General features: G+C 38.7%; 1 protein-coding gene across 1 annotated transcript in view; it reads right to left on the bottom strand.

Annotated features, from left to right (window-relative positions):
* Positions 1-1,251: 1,251 nt before the first annotated feature.
* The window catches only part of HMCN1 (hemicentin 1), a gene marked incomplete at both ends in the record, with an annotated part of 192,319 nt that continues 172,207 nt past the window's right edge, over positions 1,252-21,363 (bottom strand). Inside the window, 18 exons of the mRNA XM_080622289.1 lie at positions 1,252-1,618; positions 2,712-2,838; positions 3,471-3,590; positions 5,868-6,218; positions 8,659-8,787; positions 9,589-9,714; positions 9,984-10,097; positions 10,555-10,689; positions 10,935-11,054; positions 12,102-12,164; positions 13,034-13,271; positions 14,758-14,879; positions 15,207-15,344; positions 15,677-15,826; positions 16,279-16,449; positions 18,083-18,253; positions 18,831-19,001; positions 20,225-20,395. Coding sequence (XP_080478415.1) covers positions 1,252-1,618; positions 2,712-2,838; positions 3,471-3,590; positions 5,868-6,218; positions 8,659-8,787; positions 9,589-9,714; positions 9,984-10,097; positions 10,555-10,689; positions 10,935-11,054; positions 12,102-12,164; positions 13,034-13,271; positions 14,758-14,879; positions 15,207-15,344; positions 15,677-15,826; positions 16,279-16,449; positions 18,083-18,253; positions 18,831-19,001; positions 20,225-20,395 — 2,984 coding nt within the window. The remainder of the gene's footprint in view (positions 1,619-2,711; positions 2,839-3,470; positions 3,591-5,867; positions 6,219-8,658; positions 8,788-9,588; positions 9,715-9,983; positions 10,098-10,554; positions 10,690-10,934; positions 11,055-12,101; positions 12,165-13,033; positions 13,272-14,757; positions 14,880-15,206; positions 15,345-15,676; positions 15,827-16,278; positions 16,450-18,082; positions 18,254-18,830; positions 19,002-20,224; positions 20,396-21,363) is intronic.

The following is a 21,363-nucleotide window of genomic DNA, read 5'->3' as shown; positions in this document are numbered from 1 at the left end:
GTCTTATAGTAAGTGCAGCAGTTTTCCTAACTTTCAGAGAAATTGAAGTATGTAGGGAAGCCAGTAGCACAAAAAAGCAGGAGATGGCTGCATTTGTGCATGCTGCTCCCTCGTTTGCTGAACACTCTACTGTCTGTGTTCTCTGCTGCCATTAAAGGCAAGTGCATTACAAATGGGAAAGATTTTTTTTTTAAAGGCAAAACTCCCAGCAAATCCCGAAGGCAACTGGAACCTTTATTTTTATTTTCTTCACTGTATTGACATTGTCCTTTTATGCAAACTTAACTGTAAAACACTCTTGAGATACTGCATAGAAAATACATATAGGAAAAAAACATATATACACTTTCATAAAAATAGAATACATCTCAGCAAAATTACTTGTGTACAGTGTATTGACATTACTGAACCAAACTTACATCATCTTCGGAGAAAAATGTTCCATTTGCAAAAAAAAAAAAAAAAGAAACAAAACCCAAAAACATTTTAACTGAGTTGGGAATACTGAGCTGGATATGGGTTTGAGCTAAATAAATGGTTATACAAGAATGTCAGTCAAAAACAAACAAAAAAAGTTATAGAATACCTGCTGTATAAAGTAGAAGTAGAGCCATGTTGCTGGTTGTTCCAAAAAATAGAGCATCCTTAAACTTGCACCAGTTCCCAATTCAACTGTAGATTCTTTAGCTGAAAACAAACTTAAATATCATTTGATTAAGTATTTGCAACCATTAGGTACAGTGGTATTTGCTTTTTTGTGCACATGACAATATATTGCAGCCCTAATTCTATCAGGTATTTGATAAGAAAAAAAAATCTAATAGAGATTAAACTGTAAAACACTCAGCAATCTTTAAAATAGGTAGACCACTTGATTTTTTTTCCTCTGGTTAGGCTTTTCTTTAGTTTCTTTCAACAGAGGCTGCTCTTTGCTTACTGTTTTGACCTCGTACTTCAGCTCATACTTTCAGTTTTCTGCTGGTTTTCAGAAAAAGTGTGGAAAATGACTACTCCAGTGTAATAAATAAAGAAAGCAGTAACAGGTCCTCAAAGCCATGGATTTTCCTCTCGATTTGGAATAATGGGACTGGATAGGCAGCCTCAGAGAAGGAAAAGAGAATAGCACCACTTTCGAGTTACATGGTTCACAACTGTTTGGCAGGCACTAGAGTCAGTCTGGAAGTGGTAATACCCACCAGCATTTACAAATGTGGTTAAAATAGTGTGATTACTGTCAAGTAGTTTGGGTGTTTAATAGGGGTAGGCTGACACAGCTATATAAACAATGAAAGTTGTCCGATACTCAATATTTCCATCAACACTGTAGGATAAAGCTCTGACTCCCATGCGGTAAGTCTTTGGCTCTCGCAGTGGTCGGGTGGTGAACACTACTCCTTTCAAGTTCTCATCTCTCAGGGCAAATGGGATTGCTGGGTCCTCATCTGCCATTAAGAAAGTTGTCCTTGGGTGCATGACTTGATCATGAGTATAGGCAACCAGCCGGATTAAATCCTGGCCAGCAGCTATGCCAAAGGGGAGTGAAAGGAGTTTGTATTCCAAGGCGTAGGTACTCGGATCACACTCCAAGTCGTTGGCTGGGCAATTTTTGAGACAGAACCTAAGAATAAGCAGAGCACTTTAGTTCAGGAAGAAGGCACAATATTGTAAGTACTGCAAGAGGTCTTAAAGGAGAAAAATCTTCCCCTGTTTACCCTGTGGCAGTATGCAGATTAAAACTTCTGTATAAAAATAATATGCTCATGCACTCTTTATCCATTGTTCCTTTAAAGTCTCAGCCTAGTTTAATGTCCCATTTTCACCTCAACAGAATCATCTCAGAAAGTGCCAAAAGGCAATATAAAGATGCAGATACAATATTTGTTATTGAAGTCAGTGGTGCTATGTTTCTGTGACCTTGGTCTTAAACATGAGAGTTGGAAAGGTTGGTTTAAAACGTACCAGGCAGCTCCATCTGAGGTGTTTGTGCATTAGATCATAAAATAAAGAATTTGGTATGAAGAAGAGCTTCTATTAATCAAAAGTCAAACTAGAAGATCTTTGCTAGCTCTGCTTGTCAGTGCTAACAGAGTTCAATGAACATCACTCATTTCAACATGTCATTCCAGTTGAGTTTGATCACAAAAGATGGTTTCTGACTGAAGCAAGCTATTTCCTTGAGTATATTAAAAGATTACAAGAAATTAATGTTTTATCAGGGAAAAAACAGGGAAACAGAATAACTTAAACCCAGGAAAATTTACCATGAATGACAGCATTATTTTCGTGACTAAAAGAATATGTTAAATGCTTTGAAACATGTTAGGCTGTTAGAGAAGTCACCTCAGATGCAAAGGCAGCCCTATAGTCTGTGTGTATAGTCTATAAGTGACAACTGAATGACACCAAATCAGCAGGAAGAATTGTGGTGTGCTGCCTGCTGGGGTTCCTATAGTGAAAGAACATTCTGGTGCCATTTCCTTTTGAACTAACAGAGTAATGCTGCAGGGATACTGAGAACCAGCCAGCTCACCTGCACCCACTGCTTTCTGGTTGTGCTGAGGGGAAACATGGATATTGCTGCTTGTCTTGAATGTCAATGCTTTACCTTTTGCTAGTATGAGCTTTATTGGTGTCAAAATTTCTTGTTTAGTGAATACAGATTAAGGATTTGAGCTTGGGGTAAGTGAAAAGTAGGTGAAAATAAAACGTACCCAGAAAGAGGCTCTCGCTGGTAGTTTGGTGGACAAGGTGTGTCTATACACTGGTAGCTTCCTCTCATGTTGAAACACATCTGATTTGATCCACAATTAATGTTCTGTTCAAGGCACTCATCAATATCTGAATGTAAAAAACCATGCAAATGGTAAGTTGCTGGTAGAAGAATTGAAGGGTTAAAAACTAGCTGAGTAAAGGCTCAGCAGACTACAGAGTGTACCTCTACGCACAGTGAAATCTTTCAGAATCCCATCTTGCTGTCTGAGACACTGGAGCTGCTAGTTCCAGTACTGCACATTTATTCATTTATTATTGTTGGCATTTTATTACTGTGCTGGATGGCATATTGTGCAAGAGCTGCCCTTCAGTCTTGATCCAACATAAACTGTAGTTGTTAATAGAGCTGTCTTGTTAATAGAGCTGTCTTGTCAATAGAGCTGATTAGGTCAGGGGATTTTTGGTGTTTGTTTGGTTTTTTTTTGGTGGGGGGGGAGGGAACAGAAAATCTGACAGTACCCACAGTACCCTTTTTTGACAGAGACAGGTTAAGGATTATACTGGGTTTGACCCTGAAGCTGTTATCTACTTGCTTGGAATTAGATGTGTAATGTAAGGTCACCTGAGAACCTCAGAGAATGAGAAGCTGCTATTGTATAATTTGCTTTGTTTTACTAAACATTAAGATGTGAAATATAAACATTTCTGAAACTTGAAATTCTGAATACGTTTCTGATCACTCAAAGGGACCTCTGTACCTTGGCAGGTTTTGCCATTGGGCATAAGGCGATAACCAGATGGACAAGTGCACTGATAACTTCCCAGGGTGTTTCTGCATTCATGCTGACATGTATGTCTGGTTTCACATTCATCAATGTCTGTGGAAAGAAACACGAACATGCACACATCAGGATTATTTGAACCTGGTATCGAACAGAGGTTTTTTTTTTCCTCTTACTTAGGCACAAGCATATGCACAGAGTTGGTGGAAGTTGTCTGGACCTTCTTTTCTGATGGGGTTGAACATCTAAGACTAGCAAGTCCTTTCGCACCTTACCTGTGCCACTCCTTGTAACTTTTTAATAATTAAAGTCAGCCTTGAGGGGTCATCACCTCTTTTAATAGCAGCCATACCATAATACATACTCTAGCTGAAGAGACCAGTTGTGATACAGAGTTCTGGGGAGAAAGGAGGATGTGTAATCTATATACATCAACAAGGTTATATAAATACAGTCTTGCCCCAGAAAGCAAGCTGTGGTGCCTGGTAATAATGTTTTAAGCAATATGCTTAGGAAACATCCAGATTAGTTATCTCAACAGAGGAAGCCTTGACAGTGGGAGAGTTGTTCTTACAGTTAATCCCTCCTCAGGCAAAGCTCTTTCCCTTCCAAACTGATCTTCCCCATGCCACAGGGCTGAATTAAGCTCAGTATTTGGGAATACTACCATTAAATGCTTTTAAATTTAATTATTTTTTTTTAATTCCCCTCTCAGATACAGAAGTACCAGACCACTTTATGTAAAATTTTCAAAGCAGAGTAGTGTGATTTAGACACAGATCATATATAATTATAATCTTTTGAAACATCTGCCTAATTCAGGACAGCAATAGAGACCTTACTAAAGTTAATCTCAGGCAAGCAGCAAGACTTGCATGATTAAAATAGTGGAAGGAAGGTTCCTTCCCCTCTCTTTGTCTGATTTACAGGGGTTGCATTAGATAAAAATGCAAACACAGAAAAGGAACAGATGTGACTAGAAATTTATGGTATGCTGTTATCAAATCCTAACAGTTGTCTGTTGAAAGAACTTTCTTTTTATAAAGCCTCACTCTTGTGCATTTTCCATATTAATCGGTGATTTTTGAAATTTAGGTGTTTATTCCAATAAAATGGAAGTACAAGAATATTAACTAATTCAAACTGGAAGCTGGAGTGAAGATGATTGATTTTTAGCTTAACCCTTTAATTAATAGTGGTAGCTATATTACTAGGTCTTTCAATTAAACTGCTATACCTATAGCAAACTGCATATATACAACTACTGAAATGTATTTATAATGTAAATATAAGGTTTAATGTCTGCCTATCCATAATTAATAAAATTACACTCACATTTTCCAACATTATATAATACATATTGGTATGTAACCTAGCAATAATTTTAGTTGCTAGAATCTAGCTGTAGATCACTATTTATCCTGGAAGGGTATTGTGTCTCCTATGAAGTAGTATATACGCTAGGGTGAAGTACATAGCTACATACTATATGTATGTACATATGTACTATATAGTACTATGTAAAATGCACTGGGACAAGCTGTAATAAGGCCTAGCCTGTGGCACTGTTAGACCTGAATGCAGCAGGATTGTCACAATAAATGAAGGAATGTTTGGTTTTTTTCTTAAAATACTCAAAATATGAGTGAAGTTGGCAAAGTCTGGCTTAAGAGGAGCATATTTAGGAAAATTAATTAATTTTTCATTATCTCCCAAAAACCTGGGGCAGAGCTTGCCAGTTACCACAATTGCCCTGCTCTCCTCATCAGGGAAAAAGAAAGGGCAGTGCAGTCATTGTCACAACTTATGACAAATCCCTTATTTGTTTATTTATAATCAGTCTCTCCACTCTCATCTGCTATCATAACTACAGATCACTTACAATCTCTGCTTATATCACCTGTATTGCAGTGACTAAACATATTGTAGCACTGCGCATTGGCCCTCGTATGTTCAGTTCTAAAGGTTTATTCAAAACCTTTTGAAACCTAATTACTATTACCATCAGCAGGAGTCTGATATAAGCAACATCCCCAGGACTAGACTGGGTGTGATGGTGTTTTTTAAAGCGTGAGAAAGTTCACAAAGTTGACCTACCATAATCAGAAGAAAGAGAATAGCAGAGGGGGATAATTTGCAAACACACAATAAGCAGCACAATTAAAATAAGAAGTTACGAAAGAGGAGGTTTGAAAACAGTTTTGCTACGTGCTCAGGAGACAAGAACATGCAGAACTCTAAATATTTATCAGGGTAATTGGAAAAAAAACCCCAACACAGCACCACAAACCATCAGCCCCTTGTATATATTAAACAGTAACCTAACAGTAAGGACCAAAACAAGACAATTGCATAGATATGACTGACATTTACCTACACATCTGTTATTTCTTGCCTCATAGCCTTCAGGACAAGTTTCTCTAATGTTCCTTCTAGTCCTGGAGAAAGGTATTCTGCTGTTTCTATACTCTGAGAAGGAGCTGTAGAGATTTGAGGAGTGCCTGTAATATTGTTGAGGTTGATAGTTGTCTCTCACAGGGGAGAATTGAGCATAGTTATAGCTATTATAATAGGCACCATAATTTGGCAATCTCTCCAATCCAGCGCAAGATTTCCCATCACCTAATAAATGTTGTCCAGGTGGACAGATACACTTGAAGCTGCCGGGGGTGTTGGTGCATTGAAATGCACAGGGCTTAGGCACTTGTTCACATTCATTAATGTCTGCTCATGTGACATGATCCAGAGCAACAAACCATGTGGAAAGGAGAAAAAACAAACAAAAAACACATAACTATATGTATATATATACATATATATTTATCTCAGTCTGTGGAACAAACTGAAGACATAGAAGTCAGAACTTGAAGACAGTAAAATATGGCAAACACAATGCCAAGTAGGCTGGCTTCTCTAGCCAGAACAGTAATATACCTTTTTTCTTCCTGTAAGGCTTCTTGTGACATAAGACGTTGCTTACACAGGACAAGAGCTCTGCTGAAGGTTGTGCCTCAAGTGTTACTGAATGTAAGATGTGGTTATAAAATGGGGACCCTAAGTCTGTTCTCCTCCTTTTGCAGAAGCAGGGCTGTGGTCCCTGCTGGTTGCCAGAAAAGATGCTCTCAGAAATTAAGGTGCCCTTAGGACCCCCTCTGTTCATCATTTCAGCTTATGCCGTTCACTGCTACTTTAGTAATTTTTGTTCTTCTTAAATGCTCCACGGATGGGTGGGAGATGCTGTTGGGCCCTTCCTCTAAAGGAGGATACTTAATATGAAGCATTCTTGAGAAGTACAGCATTCAAACTGGCACAGAGGGAAGCTCAATAAGATCTGATACCATTATTGTACTATGCATTAGGGGAAAAATTAGGTCTCGAGGGTGTGTCACAAGGTTGCAGGGGAAGGAAGTCAGTTGTGTTCTAACATTTGATGTTCTTATTGGTCATTAGCTGTGAAAGTTTGGAGACAACTTTTGTACAATGAAAAAAATATGATTATTGAGATCTAATATAATTCACAGAAATATTGTTATTCAGTTAAGTGGGCATGCATATATCTATGTATGTTGTGATGAGAAATGAGTGTAATAATTCCCTGTCTGTTGGATGGGCATAAGACACAAAGGACTTTACCCAGGGTAAAAGTGGCAGAGGTTCAATACTTCTGCTTCAGTCTGGGGTCCTACTTACTTTTCAAATCTTCCCTATGCTCACTGGAAACATTAACAATAAAACCTGAATTTGATTAATGCATGTGAACTGATACCTTTGAATCTATATTTTAAATATGTTTTTAAGCAGATAGAAATTCAAAGGTGTGTAAAGTTCACACTTTAAGAGGGAGCTTTCAATAGCCCTTGGTCAGAAGACAGCTTTAGGAGAGCAGCTAGTGTTTTGTGCAAATCTGTAGCCCTAGGCTTTATCTAGCTTCTTACTGTCAGAAATTCAGATGGTTTTAATGTGTTAAGGAGGCTGGATTGATTTTATTTTAAAAGAGAGGCAGCTGGTGGAAGTAAGGTCTTCGTCTACACCAAGCAGTTCCTTACTGCAATTTAGTCTCTTTAATTTAAACAAACAAACAAAAAAAAAAACAACCCCAAAATAAATTCCTGGCTTGTGGTAGTCCAAAATCTTCAGCTGTTTAAAAGGAAAAGCCCTGTTCTCCAAAGCAGCTCTTTATCTCTTAGGAAAGCTAATCTTGAAGAAGTCATCATGAAGGAATGCTTCTCTGATATGATACATGAGAGCAACTGAAACAAACTTCACTTAGTGTCATACACTGACATTCATAAATCATTATCAAGGTGGATCAGCTATTATATTTTAAATATTCTACATAAATATGGAAGGGGTGAATCTATATGATCCTAGTGCCATCCTGAGAGCTGTTAAATACCAGGGGATGTGTTTTAGGCGCTTGCACTAACACTGTACATTACACTGTCCTACTATCCACATTAGAGCTATGAGAGTATCCTTCAAATGCTAAGGCTCTGTGCATGGGAGAAAGCTCTATACGTTTTTATGCCAGAATTTTCTACATAGATAGCATAGGAGAGTGACTACATAGTCAGGATGCCTGTGACTGACAGGAATACTCCTTCCCTACTATGATCCACCCAAACCTGAAAGGGGAGTGTTGGATGATAAATAGGTATTAGCTTCTTCTACCTAACCCATATGGGGAACACCATTTGCAATTCTAGCTGGTGGGTGTGTATCGTGCCTCTTGCAACACACTTCCTTTGGGTGTTCTCCTTTAAGGGAATACATATCACTCCCTGCTTGACTGCCTTCAGGTGTGAATCAGTACATTCCAGGGTATACAGCCAGGCACATTTCACTGTCCCATCAACTAACACATCTGACCTGATTTTTATAAATGAAGCCTCCTGTGGAATGGTAGCTTGTCACATTCACCCACCAGCGCTCCAAGATCCTTGTATGATTTGTTTTCACAGTATGGATCTCTAAAAATCTCTGTTTGGAATCTTTTAGTTTTGACTATTTGTTTTGAATGGGATGCTTTGTTTTAGATAGGTAATTTTGAACTTCAGAACAAATTTGTCTATATATCATAGTCTTGATAACATTGTTGGATATGCTCCAACAGAAAGCCCAGCCCAAAGTAGCCGCATGATACTAATGTGACTGGATAGCTTACCCACACAAGGTCTTCCAACTCCCTGGGACCGATATCCTCTAGGACACACACAACGGTAACTTCCTCGTGTGTTCTCACAAATCTGGTTATAGCGGCACTGGTGGGTTCCATCCTGGCATTCATCAACGTCTGCAAGCAACAAGGCAAGGGAGTCAGATTTTTCTTGAAATTCCGTACAGCTTTAAAGTTCTTGATGCAGAAGGAATGCAGTTAAGCACTAGTGAATTTGGCCCTCTAGATAGATGTGGCCTCTGAACACACACTTCTCTTACCTGATGCCATGACTAGACATTACTTTATAACAGTGTGTTATGAATCACAATTTGTGATTCGTAAGCAGATTTTGAGCAGGTACATATATAAATTTTTCAACCCTGTTGTATTTACACACACTTTTTCTGTTAAAACTTTTCATTGAGGTTTCCAATGTGATCAGCTACTCTGCAACGAGACATAATCCCTCTTCTTGTCACATCCCACTACAAAAAAAGATTTGGTAGTATATATAACATTGGTTGTGTTTAAAAGCACCCCTGATAAGCAGCAAGGATCTGTGATCTTGATTCAGAGCCACTGAGACAAACTCTAAAGAAGCATTCACACATGGAACAAAACATTACAAGTCAATGAATGATTTGTAGAATTCAAGGTGACAATGCAGAAAAGATGCTGAGGAAAAAAAGCCTTACTGTTCTTTCATAAAAACAATGGAGAACTGGAAGGGGCAAGAATACTTCTATTCTTTTAACAACAATTACGAAAAGGTTAAATACATATGTTCCCATAAATGAAAAGAAGTTGATGCCTTTAATATGTGCAGGTCTTAATAACTGGAGCCAGACTATTTCCAAGATTATTAAAAAAAACCCCAAACATCATTGTTGTACCTATATTTACCATCATTATACAGGACATTAGCACTTTACTCACCAATGCAAGTTCCATTTTCTGCTTTGGTCATTCCACTGGGACACAGATCAATGCACTTATAGCCACCACGGGTGTTTTTGCAAAGCTGATCAGGCCTGCATACATTCTGCCTGCACTCATTTACATCTTATTTAAAGAAAAAAAGGCAAGAATGGAAATTAACTCAGTCATTTATGTACATGAATTTGAATTTATTTCATTCATATTTATCAGTCAGCCCAGTTCCGACTTCCCCTAGCTTTTAGTATTGCTTTACAAACAAATTCAGAATACATACTATCATCCACAGTAGGATTTTCTTTTATAATGGTTTCCAACAACAAATACAGCAATAAACAAATGTTGAACTATGGTCATTTTAAAGAAGGAATGAACATTCAAAAATTCATTCATACCCATGCATTTTCTGCCCTTCAGCTGGTATCCCGGATCACAACCACAGTGGAAACTTCCTATAGTATTGAAGCAACGCTGGTGACAGGAGTTGGACTCTTGACACTCATTAACATCTGTTGAACAATACAAATCCTTGATACCATAGCTGTGAATTGCCTTGTCATCAGTTACCTGAACAGTATTTTGGTTGAGTCAATATTCTGGACTCTGATTTGATTTGTATTACGCTATTGAGGTACGTTCAGAAGTGTTCACTTCTCACTTCTTTGTAAAAGAAAATCCACATGGAACACAAAAGCAAGAATGTTAGGTTATTCCCTGATAGGATTCTAAATTTATTTCTAAAGATGGACAAAGCAAAGGCCTTAAAAAAACCAAAACCATACCCAACAAAACAAAACAAAACAAAACAACTACCAAAAAAACCCCCAAAACGACACATCACAATCTTCATAATGACGATTCAAAGACACTGTATTTGGAGGTGCATCTTTTAAAAAGTTACTTTCACTCCTATGAAAGTCAGCATTATCAGCTTATGAAAGCTAACAACCAAGGACCAATCCATACCTTGACAACTAAATCCATCAGCTGTCCTCCTAAAGCCGTTCCCACATCTCACCACACAGTGGTATGAGCCAAGGATGTTTTCACAGTCCTGACCAGCATGGCAGGTATGTCCACCTAACGCACACTCATCAATATCTATAATTAAAAACAAGCTGTAAACCTCACAATGTCAAAATGAAACACAAAGCAGGGTCTTGAGCATGATCAGCTATGAAATACTTGATTGCAAATATATTCATATATTAAGTAATTAGAATACCACCAATAGATTATATTTTTACAATAAGAAAATGGCCCAGCCCAAAAACAACATTTCCCTAGCAGCTTAAGTGCCATGGGGCTTTCTGCATCCAGCCTGTCCACAGCAATGCTTATCTTACCCTGACATGTTCTACCATCTGCAGAGATAGTGAGGCCTTTTGGACAGGAGCAGTAGTAAGAACCCATGGTATTATGACAGGTATGGGAACAAGGATTTCTCACAGCACATTCATCTTCATCTGGAACAAGGAAAACCAGTGAGACTTCACAAGACTTTACAAACCTTTCTAAGGGTTATATATCTGGTAAAGCCCACAGGGCAAAGCTAGATATAGCAATAGGTCAGCTTCATAGAAATGGTTCAGCAGTGCATTCTCCACTCTCGTTTTTACAGTTACCAAATCTACACTAACTAAGCTTGCTGGAATCTTGCTTTAGCTCTGCAGGACTGGATTACTACTTGTCGTAGTAATCCCTGAGGGATGGGGAGGACAATCGAAAGAATGTAACTCCCACGGGTTGAGATAAGAACAGTCCAGTAACTAAGGTATAACACAAATCACTACTGCTACCACCAATAATAATAATGATAAGGGAAATAACAAGGGAAGATAATACGATACCACCCGCCGGAAAAGAGCCCGACAGAAAAGAGGACGTGCCCTTCCGGGTAGCTCCCAGTTACATCCCCCGGCATGACGTGCTGTGGTATGGAATACCTCTTTGGCTAGTTTGGGTCAGGTGTCCTGTCCCTGCTTCCTCCCGGCTTCTCCTCCTCCCTGGCAGAGCATGAGACTCACAAAGTCCTTGGTCAGGGTAAACATTCTGACCAGTAACTGAAAACATCGGCTTTATCAGTATTATTCCCAGGCCGAAAGTCAAAACCACAGCACTGCACCAGCTACTAAGAAGGAGAAAAACTGACTGCTGCTGCTGAACCCAGGACACTACTGTGACAAATGAAAGTCTGGTACAATCTTTTTCAGAGAGTCTCTTCAACAGAACAGATAGGTAAAAGAGGGTAGATTTAGATTGGAAATACAGAATAATTTTTTTTTATGATGAGGATGACAAAACACTGGAACATATTGCCCAGAGAACCTGTGGGTGCCTCATCATTAGAAGCGTTCAAGCTCAGGTCAGAAGAGACTTTGAACAACCTAGTCTAACAGAAGGCATCCCTGGCCATGGCAGGGGGACTAGAACTGGATGATCTTTAAAGGTCCCTTCCAGTCCAGATCATTCTGTGAATCTGTGATTACACACTACCTTTGTCATGTCATTACCTGAACAGTAGGGCCCAGTTGAGTCAAAATCAAACCCAGCAGGGCACTGGTTGCTACGATCTCCTGTATAGCAAAGAAAGCACATGTTATTTGTGGATGAAAATATGGCCAATTTATTACTTTAAAAATCCCCCAACACTTTAACATTGAGAATTGCAGCCCACCTATTTATAGAAGATTTATTAGTGAGTGTTCTTTCTGGGCATTGAAAGTCTGTAATACATGGGTTTTGAAAAACCTTAAACAAGTGCATGTGTGGGTGTGCCTTAGAGTGACAGGATGTTTCATCCAAGCCTGGTACATCCTCCAAAGTTCCTCTATAAAGTTTTCATTATTAAAAGAATAAAGACTATTCCTTTTTGCTTCACATAAAAAAAAAAATATCCATAAAGTACCAGTAAATTTTTCAAGCTGAAGCTCAGTATCGTGTTTTCTGTATATAACAAATAATCCAGAGAAATTCAATCTGAGAAATGACTTAGGACATTTTACCCATTTTTGTGCTGATTTTTGAATTTTCTTCTTTAACAGAATGAAAGGTACATGCAAAGAAATGGGAAAATATTTTAGGTTGAATGTCTGAAGCTACTGGTGATGCTATTAGCTGTGTCAACAAAAGCAGATATACCTCATCAATGAGAACTACAGACAAAGTAAGTGCGAACTGCAATAGCTTTTACGTATTAATCTATGAGTATATTATATATATAATATACTCATATATACATGTCTCATATAATATACTCATATATACATGTCTTGTATATATAACAAGACATGTAGATCCCAGGATCTACAATGAAGTCACCCAAGTTTCACAGAATTTCCTCTTTCAAAGCCATAGCAACTTTTGAGCATATAGGTAATGGAATCTGCAAAGACAGGATATTATTTTTCCATTGTTTTCTTTCTGTGAAAGATTAGAACAATACCTTTTGCAATGGAAGCGTGGATTTTAAAAGCCACTGTTTCTTCCAGTGGGTTGTACTCTGTTGTAATAGAGGAAGCATAGAGAGTTTCCACCAAGAAAGGCATCTTTCCTTTAGTGTGATCATATGTGATAGTGTGATTCCATGTATAGGGAACACTAACTCCATCTACAGAGAAGAGACGAGTAGAATGGGCATACAGTTGCCCAGGCCCAGTTTGAATATAGTCTTCTGTATAATCCTGAAACAGCAAAATTTAGGCTTCAGGCGCTGAGTATATCCAATATCACTGCGGTCTTTGCATTTTAAAATGATATGAGATGTATTTTGAGAAAGGGTCTTAACAGCTGAACAAAGTGTATTTCACACAACACATACCTACTTTACTTTTAACTGTTGAATCTTAACAGTATCTGGTATATTTCTTTGAATAAGAAACAGGCTGTGGTACTGAGCTTCCTGATGATGGAGGCCACAGCATAGCATTTCAAAAAAAAAAACCCCTGAAAATGATCTTACTGTTCAGTAACAATCTTTTGAGATCTAAATATTTTTTTCATATTCTAAGTCAGATGCTGACAATGTGCTAACTAAACAATAAGAGAAAATTCTGCCACTGGAAAAAATATAAATATTGGACATGCTACATATTGCAGTGTACCAAATATCAAGAATTTAATGTATATGTATTATACTGTGGGATTAATATATTAAAACATTTTCACTGGTTACCTATCACTGACTGATTATCACCTTTACAGAGACAACTTCAAAGAATGTTCTTTCTTTTACAGTAAATCCAATTATCAAGAACCTGATTTTAAACCAAAACTTTTATACCACATATTGGTATAAACAAAATATTTTTCATGTCTTACACTACACCAAAAATAGTTCCTTTGAACTCCATCTTTCTATCAGGAGTACAAGGTCAGTGATAGAAACTATCTTACTATGAGCAGTAGAGAATATCTCCTGGAAAAAACAGGCAGAGCAATTCAGTAGCAGGTTTATAACCTTTTGCTATACGATCATGCAAACTGCCCTCTAATCAATCCTGAGAAAAGTTAATAGAGAAGTGTCATTCTTTGAAAATCAAATTCTGTAAAATATTTCAGATGGATTGCATAATAGGACTGTTTGCCAAAATAGGTATCTCCACAAGACAAAGGTTTGATGTTATAGCAGAGAAAGAAGCACATCATTATCAGCATCATAGCAACGTGCATGATAAGAAACATAAAATACCTTATGATGTAATCTGAATCAGAATCTATTAATCCCTGTCTTTGCAACTTTATCAGCCACAGGAATGTTTGTCTACCACCACATGCATAACTGTATCTGTAGACTAATTATCAGCACCTTTTATACTGAGGTGCCATGGTATAAAAGAGGTGGTGTCCTCCTTGGGGAAGCCAGAAAGTCAGAGAGGTTTAAGATGCACCTTTATAGCTCTGTCAAAAGCAACACCTGACATGCCTGCCTGTGGTAACGAGCCCCAAAGACACTTCTCAATACTACCTTCTAACATCTATCAATACTACCTTCCTGATGATAACTTGTTTTCAAAGGCAATGTTAACATCTGTCAGTTAAACCAGACACAAAACAAGTTACAATGCAATACAACAGCTTTCAAGACTAAAACAATGTCTACTGCTTTAATATAGAAGAGGGAGGAAATGTATCGATGAGAGAAGGAGATAGTGTCTTGAGCAGCTTTACCTTCACGTTAACATCAGCTACTGACTGGAGCTGCAGCATGTGGCCACTCACAACAACATCCAGCAGCAAAGATCCATCTGAATCCAAACCCCTGGCAATATGAGTCATCCGAAGAATCTCACCTATGAATTTTAAGAGCACATTGATTCATAAACCATTCTAACCAGAGAGTTATGTTAGCCACACAGTATCTGAATTGGGATCCCTCCACCAGTTATTTTATACTAGTACTTTTTTAAGGCATACCATGCCAGTAATAAAAAACATTACATTTCAAATGAGAGCCCTAAAAGCTGTATTTAAGCCTCAGAAAGCCATGTCATTTGGAAAACACTGGTGTAAGCACAAGACTCAAAGTTCAGCAACAGTTACGTGCTATTTTTGAGGAAATACAGTATCTCTCAAGCTTACGGGAAAGAGATTGAGCTGGTATATCACAGAGAACTAACCAGTCGCAAATTCCACTTGAGTTTCTCTCTTGAAGACCGCATCAGTGAGTGTAAACCCATTCATTGCTTCTCCAATTTCTTTCGCTGTTGTCCAGTAAACTGGGCTGAGTATAGAAATGAGCTTTCTCATTGCTGGACCTGAAAGAAATGTGACATAATATTTTAGAGCTTTTTTCCAAACATCAAGCAGCCCACATCAGTAGGAGTTGAATATGAAGACCTAAAACTAGAGTAACCGTGAAGATTTAAACCAGAAAAAAAAAGTATGTATTGGTATATTCAGAGGAATCATTTTACAAATATTAATGTACTAGAAGCAAATATTGACGATTCCTTTTTACTCCTTATCTATAAAAAGTTCAGATTCATTTCTTCAGAGAGACTTAGCGAAATTGAGTGGTGAAAACTGACTGCACAGAATTTAGCCTGGCTCAAGGAACAAAAGTGATAAAAAGTAAAATAAAACCTACCAAGGCTCCGAGGTACATTTGTGATCTTTGCTTGTATTACCCTAGTTTCAGAGTTAGGGCTGTCTGTTACTGTGGCATTCAGGAAAGCAATTCCAAATTCAATATCATTAATATTGCCAATGATGCTGCCTTTGGCACGTGAAGGCCCACCTGTGTAGGGGAGGAGTGAGAGGAAGGGAAAAAAAATGCCCATGTGAAAACTTTGCTGCCTGATATCTTGAGGGAGAGAATTCAGAAATGTTGTCCAGCATTTTAAGGAGTAAGGATATTTCTGCATATGTTACTACATTATTTGCAAGAGTAAAGCTCACAACCTGCAAGTAACAGTGTCTCCGTATATATGGTCTGAGGTAGATTCACAGTAACACAGGAATCACCTTATGCACTCACCTCTGAGAAGTAACAATTGTTTAACAACATACTCTAGGGCTATGTAAAAAGCTAACAAAAAAAAAAAAAGAAAAAAATACTCCTGCTGAAGTTGCAGGGGAGATTTAAGCCAAAAAATTGAAATCAAATCAGTCAAATTGGCACAGAAGAGTACCAGTCAAATTAGGAGTGCCACACAATATTTCATTGCATGCAGGCTGTAAATAACTCACCAGGACATGCTTGAGTATTACACCTGGATATCTGGGAGGAGTCTCCAGGACAAGGACGTCCACGATTTAATGGGGCTGGATTGCTGCACAGGCGTGTTCGGGTCTGCTCTCCTCCTCCACAAGAAGCTGAGCACTGGCTCCATGTTTGCCACTGCCCCCAGTTTCCATCCACTGAATAAATGAAGAATGAAAAAAGCAACTTGTCATTTTAAATGCTTCAGGCTGCATCAGTGATGCTTCAGTGTCACTCCTTGATTGAATCAATGTGTTAAAGAAATAGCTCAAAGGATGACAAAAACATCATAATGTGTAGGATGGATAGGAACACTTCTCCCAACAGTGTCCTGGTTTCAGGTGGGATAGAGTTGATTTTCTTCCTAGTAGCTGGTGCAGTGCTGTGTTTTTGGTTTTAGTCTGAGAACAATGCTGATAGCACACTGATATTTCAGTTGTTGCTCAGTAGTACTTGCCCTGATCAAGGACTTTCAGCCTCTCATGCTGTGCCAGTGAGGAGAGGCACAAAAAGCTGGGAGGAAGCAGAGACAGGACACCTGACCCAAACTAGCCAAAGGGGTATTCCATACCACAGCACGTCATGCCCAGTATATAAACAGGGGGGAGTTACCCATAAAGGAGTGATTGCTGCTCGGGTTGGGCTGGGTATCGGTCAGTGAGTGGTGAGCAGCTGTAATGTGCATTACTTGTTTTTATCGAGTTTTATTCCCCTCTCTCCATTTCCTTTTATTATTATAATTGATATATTTTACTTGATTTCAATTATTAAACTGTTGTTATCTCAACCTGCAAGTTTTACCTTTTTTTTTCCCTGATTCTCCTCCGATTCAACCAGGGGTAGGGAAGGAGTGAATGAGTGGCTGCATAGTACTTAGCTGCAGGCTGGGGTTAAACCACAACAATCTTTTTGGTACCCCACATGGGGCACAAAGGGTTGAGATAATGACAGGTCTGACCAGAGCATGCTAAAACATCCCGGTGGTGATGTTCATCCTCCATGGGGCTTGGACTAGGGTTATCATTTCATGGTTCTTTGTAGTATTTGCTTGTGGTAAATCCATCTGGGCTGCTGCATTGTGGCAAGATACCACTGCCTGGTTGGAGAACCTGGTTGTGAAAGTATATAGATGCTCACGTACCCAAGAATCGGGCTACTTGAAGAACATCAGAACAACCAACAGGTGGATCAGGGATTTAATAGTTTTAAAAATTATTAAATCAGAATTAAAAATAATATAATAATAATCCTTTTGGGGAGAGTTATAGAAGGATGTTTAGAAATTTATAGGCATTTAATAAGCCTCTAGCATTGTGGTTTATCTTCTGTATTGCTGACACTGATCCTGAATGTGTAAGTTCATCAATTACCCCTTAGTTATGTATTGTCAATAAATCAATTTACTGCTTTGATCGCCATTTTGTTTAAAGCATTTGAACTTAGCATTTTTCCCGGCTCTGGAATACATTAAGAGAGTTTATATGGGAGCCTTATAAACTGTATTTACTGTAAAAAGTAGAATTACTAGATGTAGGAGAAATTTTCATATGCTATTTCTTGGTTTGCATCATTCTACCTTATTTTTGGGAAATCTAACACATGAAGGAGGAAATCTTTGTAAGGTGACAGTCATTTAAAGAAAAAAGTGAGAGTGGATTATTATTTTGTATTAAATTATAAATAATTACAGAATGCTCTACATTCCTTTCATAATATGTAAATCTCACTTATGTACACCTTGATGTCTTCCAGTGAAAGCTGCATTTAATGTCTGTTAGTCTGAGCACTCACCGGGGCACAGGTCAGTGCTGCACTTCTGGATCTGCATGTCAGCCCCTGCACATGCCCTTCCACCACTGGCAGGGCGAGGATTGTCACAGGTCCGGTATCGCCTCATCTGGCCTCCATTGCATGTTCGACTGCAAGTTCCCCAGCTACTCCATGGGCCCCAGTTTCCATGAACTGTAAAAATATACTAGATTTTATCTGTCTTCCTCTTAACAACAGATACTTAAAACCAGAAAGTCAAGCTAGGAAAATATTGCTACTGAAGAGTAACTTGTTCATGTATTTTCCCAAAATAAAAAGAATCAGACAGTTAAAGATCTAAGAAAGTTACCTTGTACAGCATTCAGCAATTTCTGAGTAACTCCAGAACATCATTGTTTGTAAGAAAGTGTGCAGCATATATTATTAACTAAATGAGTCACTGCATGTGACTGTGAGATACAAAGAAATTCACTTTGCAATACTTTCTGACTGGACAGCTGTCATTTTAGAGAGGTGCATGACATCTGACAGTCTAGCAGGACCTTATGGCCTGTAGCTGTTTGTCCTCCTAATGGTTAAGTTTGAAGTGCCCCAGTCATACTGAATGATGAAGAGATGCTTTCACTCTTGCCAGGCAGCTAATATGACTTGCCTGTGTTCAGACACCCCTAATTTTTGTGGGAGTTTGTGATTTGTGGAGGGCTTTGTTCCTCTCATGCATATATACAAACCCAGTGAGTGGATAAGCAGCCTAATTCAAAGCACTTACTTGGACAAAGATCACTGTTGCAAAAATCAATTTGTATGTCACTTCCTTCACATTTGTGACCCCCAAACTGTGGGGCTGGGTCTGAGCAGTGGCGCGTTCTCTGCCTGCTTCCTCCTCCACAGGACACAGTGCAGGCACTCCAGCTGCTCCACGTGGCCCACTTCCCATCCACTGGTGAGAAAGGCATAGCATGGTACACTTAGTGTCTCTGACATTAGAAATGACAAAGTAAATCAGTCCTACATTAGGGTAAAACTGATGTAGGATGTTACTGATTCTCTTTCTAAAACAGCTACATAAGGATTTCTGGGAGTAAAGCTGGAGAAAGGCATGACCTGTCTTTAAAATAACCTATAAGCCTGACCAGAAACATGGTCAGGGATCACTCAGTCCTCAAGCTCAGACACTTTCCCATTTTTAGATACCTGTAAGCAAGTTGAACCACATACAAAGTAGTACCTGAAATTACCACACTGGGCTGGGACGAGTGCTACCCCAAAGCCCCAGTTTTCGCCTGTGCACCCTCCTCTGGTTGCAGCTGCACTGTCTTAAGATGTAACTCTTCTCCTTTCTAACCAATCTTTCATTTACTGGCTCAGCTCTTTGTAGGAGCTATTACTAAATAATCTCTCATAAATCAGGTCTAAGTAGTTGAGTAGTAGGGTCTTTGATTTTCCAAGACATGGTGATGCAAACTGTTACAGCTACATCTGTGTGAGCACTTAGGTTGTTGGCTGAGAACAGGCCAATTAGTCACAAACTAGCTGAAAGCAATAACATCCTCAAGCAGCAGCATGTGGAGCTGGGTAAATGTGCAACATTGAACCTCACTTGCTTGACTCCCAGAAAGGCAGTCAGTATTCTCTTCTACGCATTGATAGTTATAGAGGGACTCAGCACAGGGTCTGGCATGTGCAAAATGGAGCACAAAGCCAGAAGGATCTAGTCTGAACTACTGCACATTCCACTTAATGAAATTTCCCTCTTATTATGCCTGCAGCCAAATACAGAGGTTGTATTTCAAAACTGTGAATTCACCTGTTCCGTCATGAAGGACTCATTGAAATGTGGAAGAACAGGATAAATGAATAACAGAATCAAGAAAAAAAATCAAAAATAAATGTTTAGGAAACCTGTAATTTAGCTGCCAAGGTTTAAATATGCTGCTTTTGCACAGTCACAGGGTAAGGGAAGAGAGACAAGGACAGGAGAAGAAACCCCATATGTTAGGTCTATAGTGGGATGTTAAAGACAGTGGCAGGGACCAGTGAAAATTAAAGGCTTGAATGGAATTTTTCTAGGGACTGCACTTTCAGAACTGGAAAATTTTCAATAGAATTGGGAAAGGAAATTACAAGTCTGTCATCATTCCCTTTGTGTCCAACACATCTTACCTGGGCAGCGTCTCTTGCTGCAAACCTGAATCTGTGTGTCAGACCCCTCACAGTATGATCCATCGTGTGAAGGAGGAGGGTTATTGCAGAGCCTCAGTCGTGTTTGAGTACCTTTCCCGCAAGTCTCACTGCAAGGACCCCATGGCAGCCAAGAACTCCACTCACCATCAACTGCAAAGGCATCACAGCTATAAAACTGTTGAAACTGTACAGCTGCTCTAACTTGAAATTACAGCTTCACAGCCTAAGGCAAAAAGCTGTGCTGCTTAGTATCAATAAATACCCTGAATAAGCCCTTGAAAAGGCCATTGCCTTGAGCAATAGCCAATGTGGATCAACATTTTGCAAAGAAGATTCTTTCCTTTTCATTTTCCAAATACGTCACTTCACCATACTATAGTCTTGAAACACCAGAACTGAACACTTGATCAAATCTGGTGTTTTCATAAGTTACCTGGCTCTGACTGTCCTGTGCTAGGCTGAAGGTCTCAACAGGGGAAGAGCCATGCTAGTTAAAAACTGGCACACAGCTTCAGTGACTACCAGTAAGCAGGAGCCAAGATCTAGAGAACTGAATCTTAGGCTGATGGATGAACATTTGGCATTGTGGTGGTAGCAGAACCAGGGTGAAAGGGAAAAATTAAGACAGGAAAGAAATGTGAACATTCAGCTTAGTTATGAGGAAGATGTGGCTGAAAATTAAAACAACAGGGGAAAATGAACAGGTAATGTCTTAAACTATCATGATTTACATGGCTTTTTAAAAGTTGCTTGGGTGGGTTTGGTTATTTTTCCCTTTTAACTGGATTTGCAGAGTATGTTCAGGGTTGTGAGTTTACTCTGTGAGAACATGGGTAACAAGTACTGGAAAACAGTAAAATAAAAAAAAAAAATTCACTTTTCTTTTGGGGGGAAGAGGGGAAATGCTGAGAATTCTCCATGCGCTTTTGTGACTTCTGTCTCCAAGAACCAGTGCCACTCAATACATTACAAACAATTGAAAAAAAAAACAAAAAAAAACCACCCAAAAAATAAAAAGGGGGGGAGATGAATTCTTTTATAATTTAATAATTTAAATAAGCTGAAAGAATTTGGGTTTGGAGAAAAATAATAATTAAAAAAATCCTTATATGGAAAGC

Source organism: Psittacula echo (assembly GCF_963264785.1).
Source record: "Psittacula echo genome assembly, chromosome: 7".
NCBI classification, from domain to species: Eukaryota; Metazoa; Chordata; class Aves; order Psittaciformes; family Psittacidae; genus Psittacula; species Psittacula echo.
This window is presented reverse-complemented; position numbering and strand designations above follow the sequence as displayed.